Source organism: Podarcis erhardii (assembly GCF_964252035.2).
Source record: "Podarcis erhardii genome assembly, chromosome: 3".
Lineage (NCBI taxonomy): Eukaryota > Metazoa > Chordata > Lepidosauria > Squamata > Lacertidae > Podarcis > Podarcis erhardii.
In genome coordinates, this window is record NC_138507.1 from 105,634,963 (window position 1) to 105,649,323 (window position 14,361).

The window sequence follows — 14,361 nt, forward strand, 5'->3', positions numbered from 1 at the left end:
TTGGTCTGCCATGGTCAAAACAAAATAAAAAAATTCCTTCCAGTAGCACCTTAAAGACCAACGGAGTTAGTTCTAGGTATGAGCTTTCGTGTGCATGCACACTTCTTCAGATACCAAATTTAAATGTTATAGATAGGTAGCCGTGTTGGTCTGCCATAGTCAAAACAAAATAAAAAAATTCCTTCCAGTAGCACCTTAAAGACCAACTAGGTTAGTTCTAGGTATGAGCTTTCGTGTGCATGCACAAAAGCTCATACCTAGAACTAACTTAGTTGGTCTTTAAGGTGCTACTGGAAGGAATTTTTTCCCCCAAATTTAATGTTTTTTATGGGATATCTCACATATGATGTTTCTCCCATCAATACAACTCTGTGGTAGGAAAAACATTCCTGGTTGAATCCTACCATCAACCTAAGGTCAAGCGAATATATAATCTTACTTCTTTACCCTGCCTTGTCTTTTTAGAAAAGCAGACAAGAAATGTTTCACTGATGAGCTGATCCAACCTGGTATTCCCATCACGAACATTATTAAAAATGAAGCTAATATATCCCAGTTCTCCTAAAGTAGGAAGACTCATTCTTTTTTCCCTTGGCGGTCGAAGCGTTTGGGTGATTGAAAACATTTGAGCAGTTTTGCTTTGCTTTATATTCTCCAAATATTTTTACTTTCTTGCGGTGCTGGAAGCCACAAGGACAGGCAGGGTAAGCTTGGAGGCAGAGAGAGAGACAATATAGTGCAGGAAAGTGGGAATGAATTCAGGTCCACTGCTGAATTGCACGCATGCTGCTGTCCTGCAGCAACTATTCATATTTTATTATTCCTATAAATGCCTGATGCAGCATTTTCCCTTAGAGGTGTAGATTCTCAGACCCACTGAACCTCAGACTGTATGGGTAAGCAATAATTCTGAACAAAAAAAACCACAACAGGTCTTCTTAAAGCTTCTGTTTCCCCCTTCTGTTTGACAGAGTGACTTTATACACGGTGGCTACTGCACAGGGAATAGCAAATCCTTTCCCCTTACTTGCTCCATAATAGTCCGTCCGTCCGTCCGTCTCTCTCTCTCTCTCACACACACACACACACACACACTTCATTCATACTTTACACATGTACCTAAGGCCAGTTTGCTGCCTGCTTTTCACAGCAGAGCATTTGCAGTGTGTGGAAGCCTATAAAGATTTGCCGGTGGAGGAAAGAGACAGCAATGCTCTTAAAAGAATAAGAAGAGCGGCGGCATGGTGAAAAGAGTCACGGAGAAGAAGGGGATCAGGTCCTTCTGCCTTTAATTGGAGGTAAATCAGTTCACAACATTAAAGGAAAGCACCAAGTATGCGCCAAAGGCAGAAAGTAGAACACACTTTTAGCACCCCCAGCTAGTGCTATTTTATTTTTATTTTTTTTGAAAGGCTTGTGGAGAGCCCCAGTGCAAGGCAAAATGCAGAGCTGGGCAGAGAGCTGATCGAGGCTCCGTCGCTCTAAGGGGAGGCCCTGGAAGCAGCTTCCCAGGACGGGCTCCAGAGGCATCTTCACAGCATCCTTCACCTCCCCACTTGGTGCAGGGCAGAACCACAACCATGTGTAAAAGAAGCATCAATAGGTTCTTAGCAACTGCAGCCTGCGCTGCCTCTGGATGGGTTGGTTACACCTCTCCCTACCGGCTCCCTTTATGGGGAGGCAAGAGCTGCCATGCCCCAGACATGCATTAAGCTGCCCCCTTTCAGAAGCAGACAGGCAAAAAAGCAAAAAAGTTCTGCAGCGGCTGCAAAGGACCTCCCAAAAGGAACCCCAAGAGGCATTTAGGCCCAAGAGCCTTCAGACTGTCCTGCCACACAGTTCCAGCCGAGAGCATCCTTTCCGGGTCAGGCACTCCCTTGACCTGCATCCTGCCTCCAGCAGCTCCAGCTGCTTCAGAAAGAACAGCACAGGGCAATAATGGCATACTCTTAGGATTCAGTTCCAGCACTCTATGGTTATGGGCAGCTGGAGCAAAAAGGCTGCATATGTCTTACCTAACACCTAGCCCTAATTCTAATTTATAAACGTTATCTAATTGCCGTCTTCTTTTAAAGCCAGCTATACTCACAAGAACACCAAATCACATCAAAAACAGCCACAAAAGCTATGCATGGGTAGGAGAGCTGAAGGGGAAAAATTCCCTCACACCTGCATGCCGTGGAGGAGGATCAAAGCGCCTGACTCCCCTTCAGAAACATAAAGGAGTTATACGTCCAGCACCAGTGCAAGGGATGAATTAACTGTCTCCCTTCGAAACCAGAGCCCAGAAAATTCCAGTGCCCAGATTTCCCTTCAGGCATTGCTAGACCATCTGCACCAGGGGTGGAGAACTTCGGCCTGTGGGCCAAATACGGCCTGCCAGGCTTTCCCAGTTGGCCAATCGGCTTCCCCCTCAAGTCCTACTCCCCGCCTCCTCCACAGCCCCATTTCCACTGCTTCTCATATGCTCGCTGCGGATTGGTTGAGCAGCGCAAGGAGGAGGGAGATCACGGGGAAGTTAGGTTTCAACCACCCCTCCCCACAACCCTCGTCTGTGTGAAACAGCTGAGAAGCGGGGGAACCAGGCCCACCAAGCTGGCAATGTAAAAGGGAGCTTGCTCTCTTCCTGCAACACTCGCCGGCTTGGCTTCTTCACTGTACGCTGAGAAAGGGGGTCCTATTCTCAGAGAAGAAGCACAGCAGGATGACGATACAGGGAGACAGCAACGTCCTCCTGCGTTGTCAGCTCAGCCCTGCCTGTTTGACTAAAGAGGGCAGGCAGGGGAAGTGGGTGGCTGGAGGGAGGAGAAGGGAGACGGAGCCAGGATAGTGTCTGGAAGTGAGTGAATACGCCAAGTGTGTGGAAATGCATGAATGCTGTGTGTGTGTGTGTGTGTGTGTCCTTGCTCTGTCCAATTTGGATTTGGCCCTGACCGATCCTGGCCATGTAGGTTTCCATGATGTAAAATGGACCCAAAAACAAATGCTCTGCATGCAAGTGGACTTCTCTCCAACCCTTCCCCAGACTTTGCTTTCTACTCAACAAATCCCTTCCGGTATTCTCTCCAACAACGTGCCCTTTTTCACAGTCTACATTTAAATCCCCACCTCATTAAAAAAGAAAAAATAAATTCCAACAACACATTGCAAGCCCCGCTGTACGCCCCAGTTCCTAAGGGAACTCTCTCTCTCTCTCTCTCTCTCCCTCCTCCTCCTCCTCCTCCTCCTCCTCCTCCTCACCCTCAGCTCCCTACAAAGCTACACCCTCATGCATTCAGTGGCATGGCTGCCACCAAGGCTGAAATCTTATGTACCTGGGAATAAGTGCCAATGAGCACAGTGAGACGTGCTTCTATATAATCATGTAGGACTGCACGTCTCTCCCACACTTCCACTGTACACTTCCATGCCCCAACCAGAAATTCCCTTCCCCATCCCTTAAAATATTCCCCAATGCCCCATCGCAATGGGCCAAACTACTGCCACCTTAAAACCAAGGCCTTCTATTTCTGCCTGCCTCTGCTCCTCGCTGTCTTGCATGCAAGAGCCTTAGATCTCTGCCTTTTTATACAAGGATGTGCAGTTCCAACGCTCTCTCCCACTTGCCTAGCCAGGCTTCTAAAATAAGTAGCAGCTACAATTGCTACAAACACACCCATTTGGTGTGGGTTTCAGGGTGGATTTTGTGTGTGTGTGTGTGTGTGTGTGTGTGTTTGTCTGTGACATTTGGCTGGGACCTTGCGATTTCCGGTGATAAACCACAGCAAGGTTAAATCTTTTACATTCATGACAATAAATAAAAGAGATGCAAATATGCAGTCCCATTTTGCCACCCCCGCCACACAACAAGTTGAGGCAGTTGAGTCACCCTTGTCTGCGATTATCTCTCCTGTTGCGAAAAAAAAGGAACTGTGTGAGGAAATGTTCCTGAGTTCAGAGTCCTAGAGAGGCTGTTTCTTCTGAAATGCAGGCGTCTTGTAGTGCTAGACTGGCAGGGGAAATCCAGACCAAAAGTCTAATCAGAGGGGCCAGTACTGAATAGGCCATGAAAACGCTATCCATGATGATTGCAGCCCCTCTAGCCTACCCTCCTCCAAAGTCTCCATGCCATACAGGAGACGGACTATGCCCAGCTCATATAAAACAAGGTCCTCATTAGGAAGTCACATCTCATGCTTCTGCCTATCACACTTTTGCCCTGGCATGTCCGTCAGTATTTTTATTTTCAATACATGTGCCCCATTTCTCTTTCTTTACCCTGCAAGAATAGGCTAAGAGGATCCATCAGCAAGGAGAATGGACACAAGCCTGAAGCTTCTTCCATCTCCATCTGGACAGGCCCAATCCCTATGAGAAGGTGGCTGCAAGGCCTTTACCTGCGGCAGCAGCGGGCATACAAATGCCATTTAGGCATCCCAGACTTGACCAGATGAACAGGAAAGGAAAACAGAGCACGGAACAAGGATGGGGGCTATTGGACTACAACTCCCATCATCCTTGACCCCTGGCCATGTAGGCTGGGGAATCCAACAACACCAGGAGGGCCACACACTCCTCATCCCTGGCAAAGAGTACAATTCGCCCATCTCCCTAACTTTCCCTGCCATCCGAAGCTAGGGGTGAGAAACACACATATCCCAATGTCTACCCTGCCTCCCCACCATCTGCTCTGGCTTCAAGGGAAAGTGGAGGGGGAAGGAGGCAGAGAGAAGGGCAAGTCGGGGTAGGGGGAGAGCTAAAATGGGAAGCAGAAAAATCTGAGTTATGCTAGAAGGCAAGGAGAGGGATGGTGGGAGACGGTGGAAGGAAGCCAGGAGGAGGAGTAGGGCAGAGAGATGGGCAGCAAGGACCTCTTCAGACTGCAGAAGACCTTCATCGAGGGCCCCCGTTAAGACACAGGAAAGAGAACGGAGGAAGTCACAAGGAGTTCTGCCAAAGTCCTGCACTGGCAGAGGGGAAGGGGTGGGGCAAAATGGCGGATTCGTGGAGTTTCTTCCTGCTCTCTCTTGCCGGTTGACATGGTAGCAGTAGAACCAGGGTGCAGCCAGCTGGACGTTCCTCTGCGGGTGCCGTTCCACTCCTCGGTGCCCGCCGGGTTGGGGTTGGGGACTGCCGTGGAGTCCTTGCCAAGGAGAGCAGGAACGGTGGAAGGAGGGGAGGGGTGGCTTGGAGGAAGAAAGCCAGAGGGGCGGCACACAAACATCCGGGCGATTGTGGTGAAGGGGTAGGGTGGGGTTTGTGTGTGTGATGGTGGGGAGGAAGGAGTCTCAGGAGGCATTTAAGCCTAGTGCACAGAGAGGAGAAAGACAAAATTTTACAAGGCCATAGTGAGGATGCACAACAACCCCAAACGAAAAGGAGGGAAGGGAGATACAAGCCAATGGTACAAGCATGGGGAGCAAACGACTGCAGGTCAGTGGGGTGGGGAGAAAATCACACAGCTGCCCTTTATAATCCTCACAGAACTCTAGCCCAATGGTTGCCATTAATTTGATTTGAACTGATTTTATAATGAATAGATTTTAGAATGCTATATTATTTTACTGTTGTTAGCCGCTCTGAGCCTGGCTTTGGCTGGGGAGGGCGGATATAAATAAAATTTTATTTTTATTTTTATTATTGGTGGGTGAGGGGCAAGGAATTTCCTTGGGCAACATGCAATTGGCTAAAGGGTGCTTCAAAATATTCACAGCATAGGACTTTGCTTAGTCATGGGACCTCGGGTCAGTAACCAGACCCTTTGCCAATCCTGCTATCCTCTGAATGTTTTGGACTACAACGCCCATCAGCCAGGGGATGATCAGTATTGTAGTCCAAAACATTCAGAGGACGCCAAGATTGGAGAAGACTGCCTAGTGCAAGGAAGAAGCACTAGACTGCAGTTGCATAAATGAAGTCTCCCTCAGTTATTCCAACATCTCTTGCTATTACCAGTCTAATATGGAGGGGTGGGGTGGGGGGTTTAGAGGGGAAAGGAAAGGAGGGGGAGTGGCAACTATGAAAGGACATATTCTGTTTCTCAAAGAAAATGCTGCTCCCCTGCTCCTTTCCAGAATCCATCTCCATGACCCCATGAACTAAATGGATTGGGTTACATTTAACATAATGCTAAGCGGATCGTCCTGAGAATTCTGGGAAGCAGTCTAGAACAGTGTTTCCCAACCTTGGGTCTCCAGCTGTTTTTGGACTACAGTTCCCATCATCCCTCACCACTGGTCTTGCCAGCTAGGGATGATGGGAGTTGTAGTCCAAAAACAGCTGGAGACCCAAGGTTGGGAAACACTGGTCTAGAGTACATGCTCGGCTCATGAGAGATGGTGGGCAGGCTAGCAAGGCCTCACATTTGTCCAATGTAAACCAAGCGCATAATTTCAGTGAGCACGTTTTAGGAGGCAACTGGTGACAGTGGGAACCCTGTCTTCCAGAAGAGTTCGCCTCACTGATCTTCTCAGTGAGGAATGCAAGGAAACTCAGTTCTCGCCAGAATACTGTTTGAACTGAAAAGAAGTATGGCAGTAGCAGGGCTTAGTGCCTTATCTCAGTCAGTTGTTTTTAAGACTCTGGGGAATTTGGGCAGCTGCGAGTTTCAGCCCTTTTCTGGAGTGGCTACTTAGGCTCTCCATCGATAGCTCTCAGATGGCCCTGCCTCCATTCAGCTGGAGAAGGAAGTTCTATCTGATCCATGTCACTGGCAACCCTTTAAGGCTCAAGCAAGCTGATCCACCATCTTGAACATCTAAAGCAGGGTTTCCCAAACTTGGGTCTCCAGTTGTTTTTGGACTGCAGTTCCCATCATCCCTGAACACGGGTCCTGCTAGCTAGGAGTGATGGAAGTTGTAGTCTAAGAACAGCTGGAGACCCATGTTTGGGAAACCCCAATCTAAAGAAACATGCAATGAGAGAGGGAAGGGTTTGTAGCATAAGGGTGTGGCCTCTGCAGCAAGAAGAGCATTCAAGAATATAGAAATACTACTGCAATGTAGGCTCACAGTACAGACATGACTACAGAGGAAACCAGCACCTGAATTACCGGCTCTTCCTCAGGGATGAAGCCCACTCTAAGCCCTGGAGATAGCTATATATAAGGTGGGGAGGGGGGCAGGCAGTCCTTTATCCCAGGAGGTGGAATAGATCAGAACAGCCTTCCTCAAGCTGATGCCCTTCTGAAGTTGCTGGACTGCAGTCTCTGTCATCCCCAATGTTTAGCCTTGCAGGCTAGGGCTGATGGGAGTCTGACAACTTCTCAGGGGCACCAGGTTGGGGAAGCCAGCCTCAGAACAAAGGGCAGCCCCAGTCATAGCTTGCAAGGGACACTAGCCTAAGAATGAAGACAAACGCAACATTTGAAGAGCGGAAGGAAGTGGTTTGAAAGCGCCATTTCCAGACTAAATACAAAACGTACCACTGAAAAACTGGCGCTCAAGTTGTGGAGGAACTGGCCCTCATGACTTTCTATTTATTTATTTAATTTATATACCACCTTCATCTTCCAAGGACCTCAGAAATCATCCACCCACCTCTCCCTACAATTCCTGGAAAGGTTTTGGAACTCTTTTTCAAAATATTGGTTTGTGGATTTTCTGGTTAAATGAAGAATAAATGTACAGTGGTGCCCCGCAAGACGAACGCCTCGCAAGACGGAAAACCCGCTAGACGAAAGGGTTTTCCGTTTTGGAGGTGCTTCGCAAAACGAATTTCCCTATGGGCTTGCTTTGCAAGACGAAAATGTCTTGCAAGTTCCTGCGGGGGTTTTTTCCTCCCCCCCCCTTTTCCTAAGCCCGAAGCCGCTTATCAGCTGATCCGCTGATAAGCCGCTTATCAGCTGATCCGCTAAAAGCCGCTAAGCCACTAATAGCGCTAATCCGCTAAGCAGTCAATGGGCTTGCTTCGCAAGACGAAAAAACCGCTATACGAAGAGCCTCCCGGAACAGATTAATTTCGTCTTGCGAGGCACCACTGTGTGTGGCAGGGTAGGTGGGGAGAGAGGAAGATGATAACTTTTGCTAATTCTTCCTTCAACTTGCAACCCCCTCTATTTCCTGAAAATCTGAGGTGGAATCTCCGGACCAAAATGGTGCTGGAGGATACAGGGCTAAGGGGGAATTGGCAAACAATTAACCCCCTCATCCAGTCCAGTGGAAGCCTTCACCGGATCGCAAGACGCCCTGCATTTGATGAGGTGGTAGGCTCTCCCTTTGCATGACATCTGAGAAGAGGGGAGGGCTGATCAGGTGATTGTTCAGCTAGCTAGACTGTACGTCCACAATGCAAGCTGCAAATCACAAAGCTAGAATCGCATGGTGGGCGGAGGGGAAGGGGGCCTGTGACTGCTCTTAAAATACCACGTCTGTCTTCATTCCAAGTGGGAAGTGTCATTCTCTGAAAAAGTAAAGAACGAGGACTTAAGCCTTTTAGGATGAGGGAGTTCTATACACTCCTTTCCCCCCAGGTTTCTATGGGGTCCTCGCATTCTCTTACAGTTTTTGTTCACGTGCTGCCTTTTAGGTACAATCCACAATCAAGATTGCAAGACACCTTGGCGCTGATTGGCTGTCATGGCAATGTGCCTGTGATAGATGGGGGGTGGAGAGGCGCATGCAAGCAAGCGAGCAGCTGCAGAGAGGATGGAGAGTTAGTGAGCGATGGAGGGAGTGCAAGTTAAACGTAACCAAAGCATTAAAACAATGGGTCGGTAAGTCCCTCCTCATCCGTCATCTAGGTCAAGGTCCTTGCTGCTAGCTGCATCTTATGGAGAACCCCAAAGGAACAAACATGCTTAAAGGCTGCATTGAGGCAAGCTACGCATCCTCACACACCTTCCCCAACTCAGAGTGGGTACAAAACGCACTTCTCCCCAAGCCGAGGAGAGACAACAGGTCTAAGAACCAGTCTTCGGGGGGGACGGGGACCCAAAACCGAAACCAGGCAGAGTCAAGATGCTTTTCGTCAAGGCTCATATTCTTCCACCAAAACTCACTTGTTACATGGACATAGTAATGTTGCCACTAGCTGAAATCTCTTAGGATCCTGCTACTCGCCAGAGACGATGTCCCACCAGTCCACCCAGCCCCAAGCACTCTGTTAGGAAACAGGCTGCGTATAGGAAGAAGCTAAATCCTCTCGTTGATAAAAGACCAATCCAGGGGTCAACAAAGGAGGAGGAGGAGGTCAGAGAAGGAGGTTACCTGCTCTAATTCATACAGTGGTACCTCAGGTTACATACGCTTCAGGTTACACACTCCGCTAACCCAGAAATAGTGCTCCAGGTTAAGAACTTTGCTTCAGGATAAGAACAGAAATCGGGCTCCGGCAGCGCGGCGGCAGCAGGAGGCCCCGTTAGCTAAAGTGGTGCTTCAGGTTAAGAACAGTTTCAGGTTAAGTACGGACCTCCGGAACGAATTAAGTACTTAACCAGAGGTACCACTGTACTCGCCTATAGAAAATGCAGTTGTGGTGTGTTTGTGGCCTCTTGAAACTTTGAGGTAGATATGCCTTTGAGTCTTCACACATTTATTCCAGTGCCTCTTGGCATGTCCTTCAGATGCTGAACACACACACACACAAAACACACACGTATACACACATACACACCCTACCCCATAAACATCCATTTTCCTGGATGGCGGCAGCCCTAGGACCCTAACCGAAACAAAGCCCTTTACGCTCTTCGCTCCGAGAGTGAAGTTATCTCCTGGGAAGCGAAACAACCTTCTTTCCCTCCCCGTCCCTTGTCCCTGCAACAGATATGGGGAGAGCAGCACCGTAGGATGTTAGTAGAGGAGATCAAAGCACCTACGATCAGTGGCTTCTGCTCTTACTTCCGCCCACCCCCCCCACCTAAAAAAACTGGGGGACGGGAGATACTAAGTTCCGAGTTGAGTGGTGAGAACTAAGATGGGAAGAGCTCCCTTCCTGAGTCTGGCTACCCGACAATTAAGAGGAGCGGGCAGGGAGCATGCAAGAGGATGGATGGAGGTGGACATGCCACGACAGGCCATCAGCTCCCCGAGATGGCAGGGGCAGCAATTGGCGGACAAAAAAGAAAGAACAGCTCTGGGTAGAGTTTGCTGCCCTCTGCCTCTCTCGGCCGGGCTAGGCGGGTCTTGATAGTGGACTTGTACTTACCCCGTTCCATTCCACGCCCATACTCACTTCCTCGCTACCATCTGTGGCGCTCTCATACTTGACGCTGCCCCCCAGGCTGTCTCGGCTCCTCCGCCTCTCGGAGCCGTCGCCCTCTTTCAGAATCTCTACCACCTTGGTCTGGTTAATGGGGTCAATGCCCTGCAAGGGGACAAGCACAAAACAAAGAGACAAGGAGGGGTTGGGGGTGGGCAAGGGAAGCGCAGAGCCCCTCAAACGTTTCCTAGAGATGTACAACACTTCCTTGCTTCCTGGCCAAAAGGTCATGTGTGTTTATTTTTTTCTGGTGGCAATTTTGGGTGGAGACAGGAAGCTGTTCAGGAAGGGGATTGGAAAGACTATAGAGTTGCCCTTTCGCTTCCTGGATCCCACCATTGTACGCATGCCAAGGTCTGCACCAAGACACTGGCCACATTTGCAGAATCAGATCTTAGCTTCCTAAGCCAAAATATGCCCCTTTATTCCCACTTCGCTCCTCCCTTCACGTGAGTGAGCAACCCAACTTTTCAGCTAACATCTGAACTAGGAAACGATGGTTAATGGCTTCAACACAAGTTGGGGTATTAATTTAACTTTAAATTATGGCTTCATATTCTGGCTTGTTTGGAAGCCGCTAATCATGAGTGGTCTTCAACTAAACTATCCCGTCAGTGCAAGGATTACTGCAGGATTCTTCTCCCCTCTGCATCTCCTCCTTCTGGTGCACCATGCATCCCACCCAAAATCTGCTCCAGAGTACTGGGGGAACCCCTAGAACAGATTGAGGGCATTTAAAGAGATGCAGGGGAAGGAGATGGATAAAGTTCCATTGCACAAGCAGAAATCCTTGCAGCTTTTGAGCTATCTACTTAGTGCTATGCTGAACACAACCCCATGTCCCACCTCGGTTTAGATGTACTGGGAAGCTATAGCTGACTAAGGCTTCCTGGCTTGCTCGTTGGCTTGTGTGAAGGGAAGGGAAGAAAAGGAACAGAGGAGGAGCAAAAGTGGCTTCATGTGCCTTCTGTATATCTTGACTTTCTAGGAACATCCTCCTGGATCAGACCAAAGGTCACGAGGTTGCCTACATGGTGCTTGAGGGCACCCATGTGCCGCACAGGGTTTCTCGGGTGCCCTCAAGGTCTGTTCCCCAGTTCTTCCACTCATTGAAATCCTACTGCAGCTAATAGAATATGTACCCACAACTGTTGCTCTGGTTTGCAAATGTGCCAGGAGGCCCAAAAGGTTAGGTGACCCTATCTCCTATCGTGACCAAACAGATATCCCTGGAAAACCCACAAGCAGGAGAAGAGGGAAACAGCTTTCTTCTACTGTTTCCCCCAGGAAGCTAAGCTGAGATTTGGTTTTGTTGCACGGCTTGTATGGATTGCATACACATTTTTTATATATGCATATATTTGCCCAACACACATCTTTCCCTCCAACTTCTGTTATTCAGGGGTGGGGCATGGAGCAATGGGACAGTAACAAAACCCTCTTCCTCCATCACTACATAAGCTTCACCAGGCATTGCCCACACTTCCACAGCCATAACGCAAGCATAGGCAAACTCTGGCCCTCCAGATGTTTGGGACTACAATTCCCATCATCCCTAGCTAACAGAACCAATGGTCAGGGATAATGGGAATTGTTGTCCCAAACATCTGGAGGGCCAGAGTTTGACTATGCCTGCCATAACGGCTAAAAAACTTGCCTTAAAAAAAATTAAGCCCAATGTTCTCCAGATGCTGAATTCCACAGTCATCTAAATGGTCCAGTTGTGAAACACACTGAGCTTAGCTCAGCTCCTGGCAAGAAAGGACTAGGGCATCAGGATGAGACCATCAAGAACATCCAAAGTAAACCGGGGTAAAAATAAACATACATACAAGGAGCGTTCCTGAAACTCTTCCATTTCATGCCTTCCAGCAACTATATGGCCTGGGCACAATTCTATATAAATTCATTGCAGCCCAACCAGCTGGACAGATCTACAATAATGATCTAAAGCTCATTTTCTGATTAAGCAGAACTTTTCCAAAGGAGTCATCTTGACAGGCAATCAATGCATCTATGCAATCAAATCTTGGACTGAGATATGAATGAGCTCCGTGCACCCGCACACAGCTGTTCTACTCCTTCGTCAAGTCAGGATGCCACAGTTAGCTTCCCATTACATCCAAACTGGGAACTATGGATAATGGCTTCCCAACAAGCCAATGTTGTAAAGCCATGAACCGTGGCTTCATGTTCTTCTGGCTTGGTTTTGGAAGCCATTAAGAATAGTTTCCTGTACAGACATAAAAGGAAATTATGGATAATTACAATTACCTGATTTGCTTTCCTGTAAGGAAGCAAAGCAGCTGCTTACAATTGCATGAAGCTAAAGCTTAAATTGCATGAAGCTTAATAAGACAAGATTGTATTGCCTGAACCCAGAGAATGTCAAGTAAATTATTTCGGCCAGATTCAATAGCCTGCTGCGATTTCTTTTGCTGATGAAGTAGAAGGATCCTGAAAAAAAATTATCGAGCTGCAACTTTCCAGCAAAAGCCACACTGACAAACAACTGGCCACACCACCTCAATCAACACCAGCAGGGAACTTTATAAGGACATTTTACATATTTGATAACAGCCAGTGGTTTAGGCTCCACCGGATAAGCCTTAAATTGCCTGGCAAATCTAAAAATCAGATGAAACACTCAACTTTTGCTTTCTTCTCCCTAGAGTTCCCTTTACACAAGAAGTTGTTCATGGGGTGGTGCTGGCCTTACCTGTCTCCGGGATCGCACTGCACACTCTTCCAGCGTTTCTGCAGCCTCCAGCTTGCCCTGACGCCTGTACAGTGCGCCCAGGTTCCGCAGAGTGGTGTTCACTGTGGGGCTAAGGAGAAAGGGAAACACTGAAGCCAGCAATCCTTGCTTACCATGGCAATACCTTGAACACTAAGCCGACCTTGTCTACACACCTCCAACTTCCCATGACATTGAGATTGCTTAGCTGAATGGTTACTGCCCAGCAATTACGCAGAAAACTGCTGCACAAGGAAAGAGGTGCCTTGCTATTAGGCCCTAAACGGGCATATTCATACTAGTAGCAGAAGCTGAAAGCTAAAAATAAATAAAATGGGTGGGATCCGAAATTGCAGGAGCCTTTTTGGATCCAGTGGATACTTCTGCTAAAGAAAAAGAAGTGACTTTTGCTGATTTGCCCTTCCTGCTGTATCCCCCACCCCTTTCCATCTTGTTCTGAAAGGTCCCCCAAACTCTCTGGAGCCAATTTTCAAGGAAGGAGGTGCTCTGAAGGCGGGGCAGTGGGGGAGGGGAGAACTGGAAAATAATAACCTCCCATTAGTAAAGCTGTTACAGGAGCACTTGGGCAACAATTCAATTCAACCCTGAGTCACAGAAGGGACAGGGTTTTTTCACTGGTGGTACCAGTGTTGTCGAAAACTCTTCCCGATAAAATATGAAACCCCATCAGTATTGGCATACCACCGGCTCCTCTCTAAACAAGGGACCTCCTGTTTCAATTGCTGTTTTATTGTTGTATTGTTTTAATGGACCTGTACATTTTCATTGGGGATTAATACATATTTAACATTTCAATGAAATTGTTCTATTGTGCTCTTCAGTTATGTGTGTTTATTTATCTATAATTAAGCTTAATACTTTTAAATCACTTAGAAGCCACCTTGGCAAGTAAGTGGAATATTAACTAATAGCTGAAATAACAAGTAATAAAGAACTCCTGAAAGCAACTTACCTGCTGACCTTGCATGCCTTGTACCAGCCACCATACTCTGCATATGCAATGTTTTCTCTGTGTTTGCTCTGGAAAGAGGAATTGGGGAATGAGGAGGAGAGAAAAAAGAGAAGACCTTGTTAGAATAGTCAAAGCATCAGTGCACAAAAGGCCATGGCTGGTTTGTTTGCCTCTGCTTGCATGCCTAGTAGGGATAAAAAGATATAAGCTAGTTTGGTCCCAGTCACGAAATTAAAAGACGCCTGCTTCTTGGGAGAAAAGCAACGACAAACCTAGACAGCATCTTAAAAAGCAGAGACATCACCTTGCCGGCAAAGGTCCATATAATTAAAGCTGTGGTTTTCCCAGTAGTGATGTATGGAAGTGAGAGCTGGACCATAAAGAAGGCTGGCCGCCGAAGAATTGATGCTTTTGAATTATGGTGCTGGAGGAGACTCTTGAGAGTCCCATGAACTGCAAGAAGATCAAACGT

The 14,361-nt window shown here is 47.8% G+C and overlaps 1 protein-coding gene across 8 annotated transcripts in view; it reads right to left on the minus strand.

The window, feature by feature from the left end:
* The window catches only part of KLC4 (kinesin light chain 4), a 78,647-nt gene that overhangs the window by 10,996 nt on the left and 53,290 nt on the right, over nucleotides 1-14,361 (minus strand). For 4 of the 8 annotated variants that reach the window (XM_081854727.1, XM_081854724.1, XM_081854726.1 and 1 more), the window contains exons 11-13: nucleotides 13,890-13,957; nucleotides 12,899-13,007; nucleotides 10,126-10,284 (exon numbers count right to left, since the gene is read on the minus strand). In XM_081854727.1, coding sequence (XP_081710853.1) covers nucleotides 10,126-10,284; nucleotides 12,899-13,007; nucleotides 13,890-13,957 — 336 coding nt within the window. Of the gene's footprint in view, nucleotides 1-1,272; nucleotides 5,285-10,125; nucleotides 10,285-12,898; nucleotides 13,008-13,889; nucleotides 13,958-14,361 lie in introns of those variants that run through there. The other 4 variants (XM_081854731.1, XM_081854730.1, XM_081854728.1 and 1 more) reach the window with 4 other exon arrangements.